The 19809-nt window shown below is 46.0% G+C and overlaps 1 protein-coding gene across 2 annotated transcripts in view; it reads right to left on the bottom strand.

Moving 5' to 3' along the window:
- Positions 1–19809, bottom strand: part of SEMA5B (semaphorin 5B) — a 349785-nt gene that overhangs the window by 85963 nt on the left and 244013 nt on the right. For both annotated transcript variants that reach the window (XM_034785184.1, XM_034785185.1), the window contains exons 6-7: positions 13128–13190; positions 5–103 (exon numbers count right to left, since the gene is read on the bottom strand). In XM_034785184.1, coding sequence (XP_034641075.1) covers positions 5–103; positions 13128–13190 — 162 coding nt within the window. The remainder of the gene's footprint in view (positions 1–4; positions 104–13127; positions 13191–19809) is intronic.

Here is a 19809-nt window from a genome sequence, read left to right on the forward strand (position 1 = left end):
AGACCTGTCTACTGGAACACACTGGGGAGAAGGCATTGGTACCGCAGGTAAAAACCTTCTTGCCATAAACAATCAGCACTCGCACATAGTTCTGGCATTCCTCCTGCAAGAAGGGAAAAGGCAAACAGTCTATGTGAAAGGGGGACTGTCAAGGTAGCAGTTTTGTTAAAAAATCCTCGTATTTTCCTTACCTGTGTTACAGCCAAAATATACCGTAGAGCAATAATTATCTTTGAATAGCATCCAAGAGCCCCATTCAGAATCAGGCCCCATTGTGCAAAGTGCTGTACAAATACACAGCTCTGTATAGTCCACTGCCTGACTGGATAAGTCAGACAGGCAACAAATGACCAATGTGCAAAGCAAGGTGTCCACGGAGATGTTAGAAACCCACTTTGTTGGTTACTCCTCTAACCACCCCCATCCCCACTCCATTGAAAGGACTGCAATAATCTAATCTAATTTACCCTTCACCGGTTATGCCAACGTCTCACTTTAGGCACTTCACCTAGCTTGCAGAATGAGGGAGTGTCCACAATAGGACATTTTGTACCCATTTTCCTAGCCGTGGTGCGGCTGTACCAGTATGACCAATGGCACAAGCTGTAGTGCAGACCAGGTGCCCTGCTTACACTGGGGTTCATACTGTTGCTAGCAGCAGTGTCGTTGCATTGTTGCTGGAAAAACAAGTAAGAAATTCTCTGCTGTAGACAAGGCCTGAGAGTCGAGCAACAAGGTTGGCTTGTGTCTAGGCTGCTCCACTGCCTGTTTCTCATGCCCTGGGACTGTGTTCTCAGGAGTTTCACAGGATGCAGCATAAAACAAATTCCCCACACCAACCCAGGCCACTGAGTGTCAGCAAAGCCCCTGTTTACATCTGTCACTGGGGACTCCAGCACGCAGCAAATGACTGATGGATCTGCACAGCCGTAAATCCATGGTCCCTGCCCCAGTTCCCCAGAGCTGCCCTTAACAGCCCTGCAGAGTATGGGAGATGTCCTGCAAGACTGCCATCAAAATCATGGCTTAGGGGTCTCTGTCCACCCTGCACTTCACAGAGAAAAGGATACAAGCACTTGTTCATCGACTGCCATTCATAGGGCACATTGTAAAGAAATCAAATTAAATTCTATTGTAAACAGAAAAGGAAACTTGTTAAAAATAACCACCTCATCTTGGCTACATTGGCTGCTTTGCTTTCCTCCCCCGCCGCCCCCTCCACCCTCTGTAGATAATCATTTGCCATTAAGCTGAGCCCACAATTGCAGACACAGCTCCTTCTTTTGAGAGTCGCAATCATGCTGCAAGCTCCCCTATCTCCAAGTCCTACAAGCGGCTGATCATTTCCCTGAAGACTTCATTTGCAAGATTCAGCCATGTAAAAACACTCCATATCATTTGGGAGGGAAGAGACTTGCTCCGTTGGATTAAGTCCTATCTCCTTTCATTTGCTACATGGAAATCAATTCCTGAAAGGATTGTATTTAAGGAAAGGCTACCAGCGTTAGCTAAGAACAAGGTACTGATGTTTAGAATATTTGGGGATTATTATTATTTTTTTTTTTAAAATGCTACCAGGCAGTGGGATGTGCACTCCTAGAGCTAGTCTGGGAGCACTCAAGGATTCCATGTGAAGGCTGCACTTTTCCATTGAGTCGGTAACTGCCAATCTTAATTTCAGGTTTATCATTTCTTGATCAGATATAGCAGGGATCAAATTTGAAACCCCAAGTGCCCTGGGGCCAGAGCTTCAAATCCTAGCTGGGTCGATTCACCACTTCATCTTTCAGAAGCAGATAAACTGTTGTTTTGTCTATCAAACAGGACATTAAATAACAAGATCCTTATCTGTTTTGTGTTGAAATTAAAGCACTTGTGCTTTTTTAAATAATACTAAGGGCTTGTCTGACCATGTCTCCTCTCGCTCGGTCGTGTTCTGTTGTGCTATGTGACCTGATTGCCCCCCTCTACCCTAGAGGCAACTGCATTTCACTGGTGGGTAAAGTAATTCTTGTATAGGTAAGTCATAGTTCTGCAATCCCGACTCAGCCAATAACTCAGCGGGGGTTTTGCCTGAATTAGGACTGCAGATTTGGGGTTGATAGCGGTACAGGACCAAGAATATGTTGGTCAGTGGCTGCTATATAAATAACTAGACATGGGCCCAATCCCTTTTCCCCACAAAATTTTCTATTTAGGATGTGGGGAAGGTTCAGCATCTAACCCAGTATGCAAATCTGTATCCAAATTCTAGTCTCAGAGAAGCTAACCCAACCCCACTCCTACTCCCAATTCCCCCAGCCTTGAGGGGATTGTAATCAGCATCTGATCTGAATTAGCCACAGTTGTTTAATTTGATCTTTTGGGGGGTAACTTGTGTTAGGGGTGCGTCGAGTGTTGCCTAGATTCCTTTTTATTATTTTAGGAACAACATAAACATCATTTACAGAATTTGCCGCTTTGCCACAGAACGATATTCTGGACCTTCACTTCCATTTAAAAAAAAAAACAAAAAAAAAAAGCCCTCATGGCTGGCAAGATAACACTGAAAAAAATTAATGACCTGTAAACTGATGCTGCAGGATCTTCCTGACTCTGCAGGCAGCCAGCAACAATAAGCAGCAAAGTATGACATGAATCCTACTCCAGGGTGATTAGGATGGTCAAAGCATCCCAATCTGGCTGGTAAATTACCTGTATTTTTGAGAGGTTATGCACAGTTTTTAATTGTGCTCGCTCGAGCAAAAATGTATGCCATTTAGCAAAACAGAAGGTGAATGGCTAAGGAATCTCTTAGCTGAAGAGATCTTACCACTGTGGTCTGAGCTCACAGCATTATATTTTGACTTGTGACTCAGCTTGTCCGCTCCTGATCGTGGCAGCAAAGAACATGGTTAGTATGGGGGTAGTAGGTTAAAACAGAAGCATTTGACAGCTGATATTTTTCACAAAATTGAATGAGCTGAATTTGCTAAAGTTTTCATTGGTTGTAATGGAAGCTAGGGCAAATAGTGGCATTTTCTACACCGCTGGGGAGGAGGAGGAAGGGAACACTGCCAGGCAGAGAGATAACATGGGGCAAATGTAATTGTCTTATTCCTACAAAATAATTGCCTGGAATCTGCATAGCTTCTTTAACCGAACTAAGTCTCTAGTGACAATAATAATGCTGCACACTTCTGGAAGAAGGGCAATGATAACATAGCTCTTTTTATCCACTGAGCTTAAAGAATTGTCCTTGGCATTATTGAAAGCCTCATAACATCCCTCTAAAACAGGTAAGTATTATTCTCCCCTGTTTACAGAAAGGTGAACTGTGGCAAAGAGGTGTTAAGGGACTTGCCCAAGGTCATGCACTTAGAGTCAGTGGCAGCTCTGAGAACAGGACCCAGGAGTCTTGACTTCCAGTTCCCTCCTCTAGCCACCAAATAGCACAACCTCCTACACATCCCTAAAAATAGTTCTGTATTAACCTTACATTTTTCACTGCTGCCTCCACACTCTCAGTTGCCTGTCTGTGCTATGTGAAAGCCTCAAGCAAAAGCAAGAATGATGCAGAAATGTTTAGATTCACTGACTCTCAAAACTTCCCCATGTGCTTAACATGAAATACCCTCTTATTTCCCCCCCTCAAAATAGCTTTGTAAAAGGCCAGCTTTCTATACACATTCTTTAAATTTACCACCTTGTCCCACAAGACCTGGGGTCTCTCTGAAAATTTATCTGTGGCTGTATTTGATACAAATTTAAGTTATAGAGAGAAGTGTAACTTGTTAGTGAAATTAAATCAAATGCTGCAAAATAACCAACTTCAACTCACAGCCTCTGACTTGCCAGCTTCTTAGACATAAACGTTTTAAACAAATAGAAGCTATTCAGTGCTAGATTTTACTAGCTAGATGTGGAGCAATTACTGTTCTAAATAGGTGTGGCTGAATCCAAAGAGGTTTTCCTCCTGGTCACAAAGTTTGGCAAGCCAGACTCCATGATACGACAATATTTACATCACAATCTGATGTCATGACACCAGCCCAAATGAACCTGTGATCAATCAACCTGTGGAATTCATCACCACAAAATATTACTGAGCCCAAGAGTTTAATCAGATTCCAAAAAAAAGACTGGAATTTACATGGCTAACAAAAACAGCCCCCATTACAATAGATAGGATTATTTAAAAAAAAAAAGAGGATGGAACTGATATAAACCCTTATGTTTACTGCTCAAAAAATATGCCAACCTCTAAATAATGGGGTCAGAAAGAACTTCCACTAAGGACAGGCTATTCCATAATTATCCACTTCTGAGTTCTTGCTCTGTCCTCTGAAGCATCTAGCACTGGCCACTCTCAGAGACAAGATACTAAACAAAATGGACCATTGGTCTGATCCAGCTGAGCTATTCCTGTTTTCCTAGAAAGCATGAGCATCTAACTGCTGGCCTAGTACTCAATCCACTAGGTCACCCCGCTTCAATATCAGGGAGAGAACTTCCCTAAAGCCCTCACTTGCAGTTCCATAGATTTCATGACCAGAAAGGACCATTGTAACCACCAAATCTGACTGCCTGTAGAACACAGGCCATAGGACTTCCCCAGAATAATTCCTCGAGCAGATCTTTCAGAAAAACATCCAATCTTGATTTTAAAATGGTCAGTGATAGAGAACCCATCACGACCCTTGGTAAATTGTTCCAATGGCTAATTAATGGTTAGTTTTGTTTCCATGACTTGGATTGTTGCCACCTAATTTAAGTCTTTGCTACTTGGTTTCATTCATTCCAACATTTGGCTTTAAAAGCTCCAAGAACGACGTAATATAGACTAGCAAGGTATTAAGAGCAGGCCTCATTCTGGCATTTACACACTTGCAGGTTGCTCTGAATTGTCACCAAGAGCATTTCAAACCCAATCACAGAAAATGGCGCCTTTCTCGCCTTCTCCCCATTACTGTCCTTCTTCATCTGGGGAGACCAGCAAGGCAAATAAAGGGGGATGAAGTCCCTGCTGACCTGAGGTTCAGATAAAAATCAAAAGGCAGTTTTCAGCATATTAAGAACAAACCTGCTGTAGATGCTTCCCAAGGCATGTAATCTGTCATCTTTGAATACTGGGGGTTTGAAACATGCCAACCCTTAATCTCATTGCACAGATGTATTTTTCCTTCTGACTAACTATATGGTGGGCCTCCCTTTAATTGGGACCTCACTTTGAATACATCAATGGGGATGGGTTTTCTGTGTGCTTTTTATTTTGTTTTTAGTCATTTGGCTCAAAATAGTACACAACAGGTGAGCTGAACATCTTGGTGGATCATGAAACTAGCATGTAAAAATACAAACACATGATATAATGGGGAAGGATTGATTCTGGATGATCTGTTGCCCTTGGCAAAGAAACACATAAGCCATTCAGACAGCAAGGAAGGAGAAGAGCCACTTGGTGTGGGGTCCACAGTGGTTTTACTAGGAGAAATGGAGTAACGTTGAACAAAGGCATAGGTAAGAGGAGGACTACAATCAGACCCCAAGTGGTAAGATCTTGGTTGTGGATAAATGGAAGTATATTTTCACACTATGCACAATTAACATGTGGAACTCATTGCCTCAAGATATCATCTAGGCAAAGAACTTAGAAGTATTTTTAAAAAAGGAATAGGAGTTTATAGGGAGAAAAAGAACATCTAGAGTTTCAACAGCAAGGGTTTAATTCCACGTGTTTTGGAAGGGATAAAAACTCTCATGCTTCAGGGTTTCAACCAGCCTCTAAGTCAAAGGGGCTGAAGGAGCTAGGAAAAAACCTTCCCTGTGGCCAGGTTATTCCACAGCTACTACTGAAAGGTTTCTTGGATCTTTCCTTTGAAGCAGCTGTTACCGGTGCTGTAACAGCCAAGATACTGGACTGGATGGACCATTGGTCTGAGGCTTGGTCTACACTAGAAAATTAGGGCCGTTTAACTACATTGGTCAAGGGTGCAAAAAATCCATATCCTTGAGTGGCATTGATAAGCCGACCTAAGTGCTTGTCTCCACTACCACTTAAGTTGATGTAACTTATGTCGCTCAGGGGTGTGAAAAAGCCACCCCCGAGCCACCCAAATTACATCAACCTAAGAGCTGTCCACACCAGCGCTAAGTCGGCAGGAGACACTCTCACTCCCACCGACATAGCTCCCACCTCTCATTGAGGTGGAGTAACGATGCTGACGGGAGAGCGCTGTCCTGCTGGCATAGCGTGTCTTCACCAGACGCGCAACAGCAGTGCAGCGCAGTAGTGTAGACTTGCCCCAAGTCTCCGTGTAGACAGCGCTAAGTCAATGGAAGAATTCTTCCATTGAACTAGTGACTGCCTCTCTGGGAGGTGGGTTATCTACACCAACGGGAGACTCCATCCCGTCAGCGTAAGTAGTGTTCACATTGAAGCACCGCAGCTGTGCTGCTGTAGTGTTTTAAGTGAAGACAAGCCCTCAGTTAATATGGTAATTCCTACATTCCTACCCTCCCAAGTGAGGCAATGGAAGCCACATTGCCTGAGTCATTTAAAAGCGGATCAGACCAAATACTGAAGAATACACAGTGGGGAGAGACCCTGCATGGCTGGTATCAGGGGATGGACTCTAGACTGGCCCTGGCTGGTATTTCTTCTCTAATTCTATGATTCAATATTTTCCACTGTAACTTACACATTACTGTCAAAGACTCATGGCTCTATCTATGGCATTGATTCAATGCAGGGGAAACATTTCTTGACAGGGATGGGAATTTGGGAATTTCCACTGCACCAGGGTTTGCTTCAGTTCCCACTTACAGCTCTATACATTTAAAGACATTGTTCGCGGCCCTCTTGGCTGCAGGGACAGTGAATACGAGTGCATTCAGCTGCAGCGGGCTCGACTGTGACTCCCGTGGGTCTGGGTTTGCCTGGAGCAGAAAACACACTGCGCTCCAGTGGAGAAGCCCTGATGGGACGAAATTCTGGCTGGTAATGGTGTGGGAGAAGCCTCGGAGGCGCTCCCATTTCTACTCACGTGTAACAGGTATAGACAGCAGAGTGCAGCCATCCCAGTGCGCACGGGCAGCCCTCCCCAGGCATGCCCCTTAAAAGTTCTATGGCACTGCCAGCAAGACCCAAGCAGATCATCCCTGCTCGCTGTGTGTGAGTGGTGAAGTGGGAAGGGAAAGGGCTTCTGTGACACCTTGGTGATTTTCCACCCTGTGTCAGCAACTACGATCAGCCCTGACAAATTCACTACACCTAACACATTGCTGTCATAGCATTTATCGATCAAGATGACATCAAATGAAAGCTTATATCCTACTGGTCCTCATAAGCACCGCATGACAGATGTACGAGTAATATGTTAGTAGTTGCATGTACTACTCCTGAGGGTATCCTGTGCTGAAAAATTAAAAATTCTGCACCAAGAAATTAAAAATTCTGTGCACAATATTTTAAAATTCTGCCAATTTTATTTGTCAAATAAATGTGGAGGCTCCAGTAAGGCATTGGGGAGCACAGGCCACTGGCTACACAGAGGTGGAAGATCACTGTGCAGGTCCCCCCTCCGGGATATGGACTCAGCAGTGAGGCTGCACCCAACCCTGATACAGCACAAGGACCGGGCCTGCCCCAGAAACACCCCAGGGTCCTGCCCCTCCGTGCCAGGTGCACCAGGTGTGGGCAGGCAGGCTCAGCAAGGCAGGATCCAAGTGTGGAGGGAACCAGGTGTGGGTTGAGAGGGTTCTGTGTGGGGCAATCTGTGTATGGGCGGCTCAGTGGGGGATCTGGGTGTGTGAGGGGGGATCTGGATGCAGGGAGGCTTGTTGGGGGGTTCTGGGTGCAACGGTAATGGAACTCTGCAGGGGGGTCCAGGTGAAGATGGTTGGAGCTCAGCGGGGGGGGTCTGGGTGTGTGGGGGATAGAGCTCAGCTGGGTGGTCTGGGTGTTGGGAGCTTAATGAGGGCATTCAGATGCTGGGGGAGTGGTGCTCAGTTGGGTGGGGATCCAGGTGCAGCTGATTGGGGCTCAGTGGATGGGGATCCAAGTGCGGGTGGCTCGTTGGGTGGTCCAGGTGCAGGGGGAGTGGGGCTTATCAAGGGCGGTTCTGGGTGTGTGTGTGGGGGGGGGGCGGGTGAGGCTCAGCGGGAGGGTTTGCGTATGAGGGGGATCTGGATGCATAGGAGTTAGGCAGATGGGGAAGCAGCTCCTTGTACAGTGATCCCTCCCCTTGCAGCTGAGGAGCGATGGGTATAGGAAGCACAGGAGGGTGGGGGGGAGTGTGCAGAGCTTCCTATAGCCAGGGGAGAAATCTGGGTGTGGGTTTGACATGGTCCTGGATGCTGTCCAGAGGAAGAGGAAGTCCAATCCTCCCCAGCTCAGCCGGGACTAGCAGCTGAGCCCGGCCCAGGGTAGGAGCCACCAGCCGGGTCTTCCCCAATCCTGCCCCCAATCCCACAGTGATTTACAACTCTGCCAGCTGCCCTGGGCACCTGAAACATACTGCTTGGGGAGGGTCGCATGACCGCTCTTGTGGCTTCCCTTTGCTTCCTCATCAGAAAGTCATTTTTTCTGCGGGGATGCAAAAAAATCTGCGGGGGACATAAATTCTGCACATGCGCAGTGGTGAAGAATTTCCCCAGGAGTAATGAACGTTCTAAAAGTATGTTTAAACTACGTAAGCAGGCAGGGATTGATAAACAAGTTTTTCCCAAACAAAGGAATGTTGGTTTACCTGTCTGACTAGGTCTCAGATGCAAATTAAGCACGGTAAACCAAACCCAATGGAATATTTTTGCATCTGAGGTATACAAGAAGATCAAGTTAACCAGAGGATGGGAAAGAAGCATGGTGTCAGCATACCACAGCACAAGCAGCAGGGGAGAAGGATCTTAGCTGGAGGTACACTTCAAAAGGACCCATTTCAAAGGATTACCAGACTATAAAAAGGAAAAAGAGCCATTTTGCTATCCATCACTGAGGGAGCAAAAAGAACAGCGATTTTTGCATTAATGAAAGTTGGATCCTGGCCCAGGGACGGGGCTAGTGACACTGAAGTTGCTTTCGGTGAGCAACTTTTGTTAGACAAGGATTGTAGTCTGCTAAAATTGTGTTTAATCTCTTAAAAGGCTGCTATACTTCCGTTTTAATTGTTCCCTATTCTGTTTCCACTATCCCTATTCAGTATCAATTAAATCTCTGTTTCATAATAAACTTATTCTTGGTTTTATTATAAATTCATCTCAGTGCTGTATATTAAGTGAAGTGTAAATGCTCCGCTAAACCAAACAGGCTGGTGCGCACACTTTCTCTTTGGAGACAGCAAACTTGGTTATTTCTGTGAGTGTCCAGTGACAGGGGCTGGATGCTACAGGAGAACGCTCTTCAAGAGGGCTCAGAGTGCACCTAAAGATGAACTGAAAGGCGAAAAAAAGGCTGGAAGAGCTTCTGAGGAGATTGGGTGGGAACAGACTGGAGTGACAGGGAGCTGTCTCTCTCTAACTGAGGCAGGGGGGATAACAAGGTGATTTGTAATCCTGAGTGCGCTGAGAAAGTGTCACAGCTTCTTCTGGCCTCTTCTCCTTCTGGGGAATCAGCACTGAAGTTCACAATCTCTCCCCCTTCCATTTACATCATCTCCCCAAGAAGAACCTTAGCACAATCCCAGACCTATTGGCCGAGCTGGATTGACTGGGTCACCTTCACTAGCCAGAGGAGATCCCAGTTGAGTGACCCAAGACTCTCCTCTTCTACACATGCTTCTTCAGTTCTATAGTACTCCCAGCCTAAAGGAGCACCAATAGCAATGAATTGAGCCCGTCTCTCCCGCATGGCACTGAGGTACAGAGCATTAACCAGCAGAACTACACACTGCTCTTTCCAAAGCCATTTCATTTAAGGCTGCAGCAAACAGATTTAATTTATTTGCTGCAGTCCACTCCTTTTTTCAAAAAAATCACCCCCTTGCAGGCTTCCGAGCACTGTTATTAATACGCTTTCAGATATTTATATTTATTTCCTTAGACAACCAATTCCATTAATCAGCTTAGCCTGCATCCCAGCCAAGCTATCTTTCCTCAATATGCAGCAGATACCAAGCAGGATTTCCTAATGATTTTCCAGCCAGTTTTATTTCAATGGACCTCATATCAAACTTGGGGATCAATCCTGCACTGCCAACTTAACAGGAGTAGAAGGAACACAGGATCAGGTCATTGGAAAAATTATAATAAGGGGCAAATCCGGACTCATCTCCATTTATCTATATCCATCTATCTAGGTAGTTATATGGCCCCTATCATATCTGGTTTGTGTCCTTCCCAATGGGTGGAGAGGACCCAGGGTGAAATGGAACTAAGAGGACACACCCTCTGCACAGCATGGGATCAGCCCACAAAGCACATTCTCTTGTAGCAGTAGAGCCACTCCACAGCTGGGGATAGCAGATTCCAACCTCTGGCATACAGGACTACCTGCGCCAAGCCTTTGTATCTGGGCTCAGCACATGGGAAAGACTGGCCCCTAAATGCACGAGAGGAATAAGAGCATATTGCTGATCAAGCATACAAACAATGCCACGATAGGATTTCTTCTAGTTCGACTTTTAATCAGGTGTTTCCCTGAGTAAGATTTATTGCTCCCCAATCACTATTAGCTCCTTGTCTCTCTTTTTCTTTCTGACCCCTGTATTACTGACAGCCATACAGCCTGGGACTCTCACAACTGTACACTACAGGCAGCTCCACTAAAGTTTTCCCACACAGTCCACAGCGGGAAGGCATGCCAATTTGGAGAGCTAAAAATAATTCAGCACTCACCCCAGAGCAACGTGTTCGGAGCGCTGCCAGTCTCCGTGTACTATGCAAAATGACCAGTGGTGGGGTCTGATTGTTATGCAACCAGAGAGGAACATCAGCTAATGACAGACGTAAAAACACCGAATGCTGAGCTCCTCACTAGCGACAATGAATGCATCTTTGACCCAATGGGGTCGCTTCTCCCCATGCCCCACCCTGTTACTCATGCTAGCCACACCCTCAATGTGACATCACTTGAAAGACAGGGAAAGAGGCAGCAAAGTGTTACACAATGCACTGCCAGCCAATAAGGTCACACTTTAAGATGTTGGTTTTAACTTGCAATCCCGAAGGGACTTGGACCTGAGCAAGCACCCAGCCTCATGCAATAGGTGGTCAGGTGTAGGGTTACTACTACAGTTAATGTTATTACGGCAATATACGAGCAGCTCACCATGTATTTTGTTAATATTTAATCTGTGACTTGTATTCTTAGGCTGAAGCTCCAGGCACTCTATGGCAAGATTTTCTAAGCTACCCGAGGGATCTGATTTAGACACTCAATTGCCATGAAAATGAATGGGATTTGGGCACTATAATACTCTAGGCGGCTTTGAAAACCCCTCCCTGAAAAGTACAAATAAATATATGTTTGGATGGGGGAACTAAAGCAGACAGGTCAAGTAACTTAGCCCTGGCTATGGGGTAATTGATGTCCAGAACTCTTGGCTCTCTCTCTTTGGTGCCCATTATTGCAGTATCTGAGCATTTCACAATCTTCTGTGTATTTATCTTCACAACACCCCTGTGAGGTAGGGCAGGTCTATTATCCCCATCATACAGATGAGGGACAGAGACACTAAGTCATTTGTCACATAAAATGACTGATAGAGCAAGGAATTGAACCCAGCTCTCCTGAGTCCCAAATTAGTACCATAAACCACTGGACCATCTTTCCTCCCTCCTGCCTAGCTACAGGTCTTGTTGTGAGACCAGTAGGCAACACCTGTCTGCTTTCAGTGCTTCTAATAGTTCAGTGCCACTCTAACTATTGTCCCTGAGAACTGTAAGATGGATTCAAGACATATCTGCAAGCAAAGGCCAACTGCATGCACTACGATCCGCTAAGCTATGGCTCAAAGTGAGTTTGAACTCAACTGTTCAGAACATTATCCTCTAGTGAAATGTTTGTCAAACTCTTTGCCATGTGATCGGCAGGGACAGAGCAGGCAGCAAAAAACCAGACACACAAACCATTGCTTTCCACTGACATGACGTTAAAAAGATAAAAGTGAAATTATCATGCGATGTGCTCAGTTGAGTGCATGGGAATCTCATACCGGGTTGCTCTGTGGCTTGACAAAATAATGCTTGGTTATAAATTCAAGTACTTCATGAACAATGGAATGTCACTTTACTCTTGCGCATTCCACAGTGGGTGGTGATAGTGAAATGCTCATGTAAGCGTATATATTCTAAAACGTAAGTACAAAAGATTTCAGATTCAACTTACAAAAGTTCCCAGTGTCTTGATTTTTTAAATTCTCTCCCATCTTGGGTTTTTTTGGTATAGGTATGTACAGCACCTAGCACAATGGGGCCCCAGTCTCAGTTGGGGCCTATAGGTGCTATTGTAATACAGTAATAACAATTTCAAACACCCTGAAGTTCCCAGCTTTCAGAACCGGGGGTTTGTTTGGGCTTCATAAGACGACAATGGCCATTTACAAATTGTGGGTGCGGATCTGAGCTTGAATCAAAAACACCCACAAATTCAGGTGTGTTGGAATGCAAGCTCTTTACATTGACTGTTTTTGGTTTGAATTGCATTCTAGGAAGGTGGACCTATCTTATAAAGAATGCTGCCATGTCCCTGATGTAGAGAATTGTTTTGTGTCATCAGATTAAACAATGCTGTTTGAGTGAATTATACCAGGACATGTGCTTGTCTGCAATTAAAGCCGAATGCAAACCGACATGGCTGAGATCCAGAAACTGGCTGACTGTCTCACACCAAGCGTAAGCTGACCTGATCAGTCTCAGCTATACAATAAATGTTACTCCTGGTCTGCCACCATTCTGCTCTCTGATTTGTCACAAATTACTCCCCTTCCAGCAGTGAATTACCTTCAAATTTCATGCAGAGCAGGTCTAATAACTAGAACAGAGGGCCTTTCAAATGGCTGGTTCTATGTAGCTTATGCATTTGTTGTGGAGGCTCTAAAACCCTACAGATTTACAAACTAGAGCGGGTGTCAGATGTTCCCTGCATGTATTTCCAAGGGTGTGAAGCAAATAATTTAACTGCAGCCTCTTTGTGCCAAAGCAAAACTTACCTCAGTTTTTCCTTTACTCTGACAGGACCTCCTAGTGTCTTCATCTGAGCCCCATTCTGTTGCCTGGGAAACCAAAATGTACAAGTCACATGATAATAGTGTGAACTATTGCTTCTTGGCTAACCCACATCTGGAGACTCAAAGAAACAAGAGCAAGCATCTCAAGTCAATTTATGCAGTGCAATTTGCAGCAGGCACTGGGACAGTAAACATAATGTCATATATATCATTCTTCTTGTGCTCACAGTGCAAACAAATGATAAATAGATGAACCATCCAGGGGTTGAGGCAACTAACCCGTTAACAGAGAACAGATTTTAATTTGCATGTAAATACAACATCTGATTATAATTCAAGTGGAAGGGTCCAATACACAAGCCCCATACACCAGGACTTTGCCTTTTTTAAAGGTACAGTGCAGTGTAAAAGTACCAGCTTTAAGCACTAAATGGAACAACAACAACAAAAATCCTTACAGCGAAGTCGTAGGTATTCAACAATAATTTAAGTTTTCTTAAAAGCTCCCCTGAGATAATCACCCTATTACTGAAACCTAGTGTTAGTCACACTGCAAAATCAGTTGGATAAGATGAGAAATGGAGGGATATCTTGGCAAAGGAACATGGGGGAAAGAGATCTCAAGGTGATTCTACAGCTAAAGAAATGTGGAGTGCTTGGGCCAGATGCTTAGCTTATCCTTAGTGTAAAATGGCTATGCTCAGTGCTTAAATTCAGCTGGAGCTGTCCAGAGTGGAGCTCCGGTCAGGGGCGGTTCTATGTATTTTGCCGCCCCAAGCACGGCAGTCAGGCGGCTTTCGGCAGCGCACCTGCGGGAGGTCCGCTAGTAACGCAGATTTAGCGGCATGCCTGCGGGAGGTCCGCTGGTCCTGCGCCATCGGCGTACCCGCCGCCGAATTGCCGCCAAAACCGTGGGACTGGCAGACCTCCCACAGGCATGCCGCCAAAGACAGCCTGACTGCCGCCCTCACGGCGACCGGCAGGCCACCCCCCGCGGCTTGCTGCCCCAGGCACGTGCTTGCTGCGCTGGTGCCTGGAGCTGCCCCTGGCTCCGGTAAACATTTTTAAACCTTGGGCTGAAGCCCTGAGCACCAGGGAGCTCAGCACCTTGAATGGGGGGGGGGGGGAGGCTCCAGGAAATGCTATATGGGAATTTAAACCCTGGCTATATTGCATTGCCAACAGTGGAGTTATGCCCGTCTATACCAGCTGAGGAGCTGACCCATAGGGACTGCTTAGAAAGAGGAGTCAGACCCCCAGCAAGACTGTATCAAACAGAGCGACTTCCAGCTTTAAAATATACCAGCATCAGAGCCAGCTGTTTATCACTGTCTCAATTTTTCCCCCTTTAAGCATTTTTAAAAAAATAAATAAATTCGAACAAATATTCTTAGCTTTAATAACTGGCAGTGAAAATACACACAGACATGCAGACTGTACATTGCTCTGAGTGCTAGCAAAATAGCCCTTCTAACAAGATTGGATTGTAAGGTTCAGATATGGATCCAAACTCCGCTAAAGGAGACAGGGGTTTGGTGGGTTTTTTTCCAGCTCATAACAAAGATTGGTAATAGCAGCAAAGTTTGGTCTAGAACTGAACTTTCTCCCAACTACTGCTGCCAATATTTTAATAATGGGTGTTTCCAGAAATTGTCCCCTTGACACAAGATGAACCCAGGTTGCCATAGGACGCAGAGGAGTGCCTGCAGAACAGAGGGGAGCTATTAGTTTTTCCAATTCAACAAAATACACTCTCTCATAATCACAACCAAGGACGGAGGTAGCACCACCCAGTAAGCAGTATCCAGATAGGGGAAAGACCCTATCAGGGGTAGGGAGATGACTCCAACAGTCCCTTCAGTCCAGATGTGGAATTTTAACTTGCAGCTCCCATCAGAGAGATGTAACACTACAGTTAGGGGGTTTGGATTCTAGGTCCTGGTTCAGTCTCATCATCACAGCCAGCTAGCTGCAATATTCTCTACCCTAAGATTAATTTTTGACAAGCTAAACAAAAACCAACCCAACAACAACAAAAGATCACCCCCACGACACAAACTCCAGAGCAAATAGCTTATTTGATAGTGTTCTTCCCATTTCAGAAACACTGAGAAGCAGCACTCTCCTTTACAGCATCCGTTTAGCATGACAGCCCTTGGCAGGACAAAATGAAAACAAAAAGAGAAGGTGACTTACCTGTAACTGGAGGTTCTTTGAGATGGGTGGTCCCAATCTGTATTCCATTGAGGTTATGTGCATGCACCCGGAGCCAGAGCTTTTCAAAGTAGTATTGCTTGGCGATTGGCGCATTCAACCTTGTATTGCCTTGGGATTTCATTCTAGGTGATAAAGGGTGAGGAGGACTGGCCACACCTTCTCCATTGCAGAACTACAGACCTACAGAACCATAGCAGAGGGGTGGGACTGAAATACAGATCAAGACCACACGTTTGAAGAACCTCCAGTTACAGGTAAGTAACCTCCTCTTCTTCTTCAAGTGATGGTCCCGATTGTATTCCACAGAAGTTGATTGACAAGCAGTACCTTGAGAGGCAGAGGGTGCGAGGAAGATGGCAGAACTATAGAATGGAGGACCGCTGCACCGAATGAGGAATCCGTCGCAGAATGCACCCTGAGACCCATTTACAGATTCTCTGGGTGGAAGTGGCCTGTCCTTTAATTCTCTCCGCTATGGCGACAAATAGCTTGGGAGACTTCCGGATCGGCTTTGTCCTTTGCAAGTAAAAGACCAGGGCCCTACACACCTCAAGGTGAAGCCGCCGTTCCTCGTTTGAGGTATGTGGTTTTGGAAAGAACGTAGGCAGATGTATGGGTTGGTTGAAGTGGAATTGGGAAACCACCTTTGGCAGAAACTTGGGATGCAGCTGGAGCGAGGACTTGTCCTGATGGAACGTGGTGAAAGGGGTTTTTTGCCATCATGCTGGCTTCCAGCTCACCAACCATCCTCGCGGAGGTAATGGCAACAAGGAAAGCGACCTTCCCGGAGAGGACAGGGAGAGTGCAGGAGTCCAGCAGTTCGAAGGGAGAGCAGACTTGTATATGGTCTGTCCACCACCGAAGACGACAGATGACCTCGGGTGGAATGCTGAGTCTGATGTCCATTGACTGATGCACAGGGGAATAGATTCTTTGCAGCCATAGCTGTAGACAACAAAGGTGCAGGTGGGCAAAGGGCATGATGTATGAGCATGCTGCCATGTGCCCTAAGATGGAAAGGCAGGTCCTGACCAAGATTGAAGGGTTGGAGGTTTATCAGGGACTGAATAGGGTAAAAAGTTGATTTTTCAACGCTGATGCTCACGCCTAGGGAGGAGATGAGTAGAAGCAGCTAGGACGTCAATGCACGAGCTTCCTCTTTGGACCATGCTGCCAACAGCCAGTTGTCCAGGCATGGGAAGACAAGAATTCCCTGACATTGTAGGTGAGTCACTACCAAGAAAAAACTTTTGTAAAAATTCATGGGGCAGTGGTAAGTCCAAACAGGAGAACCCTGAATTGGAATCATAGAATCATAGAATCATAGAATATCAGAGTTGGAAGGGACCTCAAGAGGTCATCTAGTCCAACCCCCTGCTCAAAGCAGGACCAATTCCCAGCTAAATCATCCCAGCCAGGGCTTTGTCAAGCCGGGCCTTAAAAACCTCCAAGGAAGGAGACTCCACCACCTCCCTAGGTAACGCATTCCAGTGTTTCACCACCCTCCTAGTGAAATAGTTTTTCCTGATATCCAACCTGGACCTCCCCCACTGCAACTTGAGACCATTGCTCCTTGTTCTGTCATCTGCCACCACTGAGAACAGCCGAGCTCCATCCTCTTTGGAACCCCCCTTCAGGTAGTTGAAGGCTGCTATCAAATCCCCCCTCATTCTTCTCTTCTGGAGACTAAACAATCCCAGTTCTCTCAGCCTCTCCTCATAAGTCATGTGCTCCAGACCCTTAATCATTTTTGTTGCCCTCCGCTGGACTCTTTCCAATTTTTCCACATCCTTCTTGTAGTGTGGGGCCCAAAACTGGACACAGTATTCCAGATGAGGCCTCACCAATGTCGAATAAAGGGGAACGATCACGTTCCTCGATCTGCTGGCAATGCCCCTACTTATACAGCCTAAAATGCCGTTAGCCTTCTTGGCAACAAGAGCACACTGTTGACTCATATCCAGCTTCTCGTCCACTGTGACCCCTAGGTCCTTTTCAGCAGAACTGCTACCTAGCCATTCGGTCCCTAGTCTGTAGCAGTGCATGGGATTCTTCCGTCCTAAGTGCAGGACTCTGCACTTGTCCTTGTTGAACCTCATCAGGTTTTTTTCTGCCCAATCCTCTAATTTGTCTAGGTCCCTCTGTATCCGATCCCTACCCTCTAGTGTATCTACCACGCCTCCTAGTTTAGTGTCATCTGCAAACTTGCTGAGAGTGCAGTCCACACCATCCTCCAGATCATTAATAAAGATATTAAACAAAACCGGCCCCAGGACCGACCCTTGGGGCACTCCACTTGAAACCGGCTGCCAACTAGACATGGAGCCATTGATCACTACCCGTTGAGCCCGACGATCTAGCCAGCTTTCTATCCACCTTACAGTCCATTCATCCAGCCCATACTTCTTTAACTTGGTGGCAAGAATACTGTGGGAGACCGTATCAAAAGCTTTGCTAAAGTCAAGAAATAACACATCCACTGCTTTCCCCTCATCCACAGAGCCAGTTATCTCATCATAGAAGGCAATTAGGTTAGTCAGGCACGACTTCCCCTTCGTGAATCCATGCTGACTGTTCCTGATCACTTTCCTCTCCTCTAAATGTTTCATAATTGATTCCTTGAGGACCTGCTCCATAATTTTTCCAGGGACTGAGGTGAGGCTGACTGGCCTGTAGTTCCCCGGATCCTCCTTCTTCCCTTTTTTAAAGATGGGCACTACATTAGCCTTTTTCCAGTCATCTGGGACCTCCCCCGATCGCCATGAGTTTTCAAAGGGTCTATGCACCACTTTGCACCTCAGGAACCTTCTGTGGGTCGGATGTATGTCAACATGGAAGTAGGTGTCTTGCATGTTGAGAGCTGTAAACTATCTGCCTTTTTCTAGTGAGGGAATGATGGCTGCAAGCATGACCATACGGAACTTCGGTTTGCGAACTGAGCAAGTGAGGTGACGGAGATCCAAGTTCAGCCTTCATCCCTCTTTCTTCTTGGGTGCCAGGAAATAGTTTGAATAGTCCTCCTCTGGGGTAAAAATACTGTTGTGAAAGGGATCTCTATGCGGGGGTTAGGACGGGAGATGTGGAAGAGGCGGTGTCATAAACTCTATGGTGTAGCCATGTCAAAGACGTCCAAGACCCACTTGTCTGTTGTTGCAGCTTTCCAAGCTGGTAGAAAGCGTTTGAGACAACTCCCAAAAGGCGTGGAGGGTAGGAGCACTGATGTACAGAGTGGTTGACGGCATTCTAGGCGCACTCAGAAATACCATTTTTGCGATGACTGAGTGCGTCATGGAGAGGTCCGAGTTGCCGGAACAGGTGGACGAGCTCTGTGTATCTTAGGGCGCTTCTAAGGAGGTTTATAGGCCCAATGGTGGTAGAAGTGAGGAGTTCTATAGCGTTGGACTAGTGGTGGATGATAACATTTTATCTTTGGTGCCAGTGTGTATATGCTCAAGGATCAAAAGATGGCTCTAGAGTCCTTTAGAGAGTGTAAGGAATCATGAGTTTTCTGGTTGAAGAGGTGTGATTCATGGAAGGGAAGGTCCTTGATTGTGTTCTGCACCTCTCCAGGGAGACCTTAGGAGTGTAACCAGGATTCCCTCCTCATGGCAATTCCAATCACCACGCAAGGACATGTCCGCTGAATCAACTGCAGCCTGAAGTATGGACCTGGCGACCAACTTGCCTTCCTGTATAATCTATTGGAATCAAGTACGATCCTGCTGAGGTAGTTTATCTGCAAATTCCTCCGTCCAGCCATGGTTTAAAAAATCATACTTGGCCATCAGTGCCAAGTAATTAGAGATCTGGAACTGTAGTCCAGCCCAGGAGGCCTTTCAACAGATGAGGTCCAGTCTCTTACCCTCCCTGTCTGCCGAGGTGGAGCATGGGTGTTATGGTTTGATCCACTCTGATGCAGCCTGTATTAACAAGGAGTTATGTGGAGGTTCTGAAAATAAAAACACTGACCTTCTGGGGGGGAAGTAGTTCCTTTTGTCTGTCCCCTTTGGGGTCAATGCACATGTGGCCGGGGTATGAAACATAGTGCATGTTGGTTGAAGAATGGCATCACTGATCAGTAAGGCCATACTTGCCAGTACCGATGCCTGCAGAATGTCTACTATCTGGTGCTGACTGTCTTGCATCTCTTCTAGGGGGATCTCAAGAGCACTGGCTGTTCTCCGTAAGAGTTCTTGAAACTGAAGGTCATTTGCTGGGGAGGAAGATGTCGATGACACAGCTGTGTTTGGAGACAATGAAGGGAATCTCTCCAAAACCACCAGTACCATTGGAGCCAGGCTGATTGGTGCTTCATCTAACTCCATTTCCGAACATCTATTGGATGAAGAGTGAGACAGTGAAAAAGGAGTTCTCCTGAGCCAAATGAGACTGTTCTGAAGGCAAATATTGGGGCCATGAGCTCCAAATGGCCAACTCGTTTGATCCT

This window comes from Trachemys scripta, chromosome 11 (genome assembly GCF_013100865.1).
Source record: "Trachemys scripta elegans isolate TJP31775 chromosome 11, CAS_Tse_1.0, whole genome shotgun sequence".
In the NCBI taxonomy this organism is placed as follows: Eukaryota; Metazoa; Chordata; order Testudines; family Emydidae; genus Trachemys; species Trachemys scripta.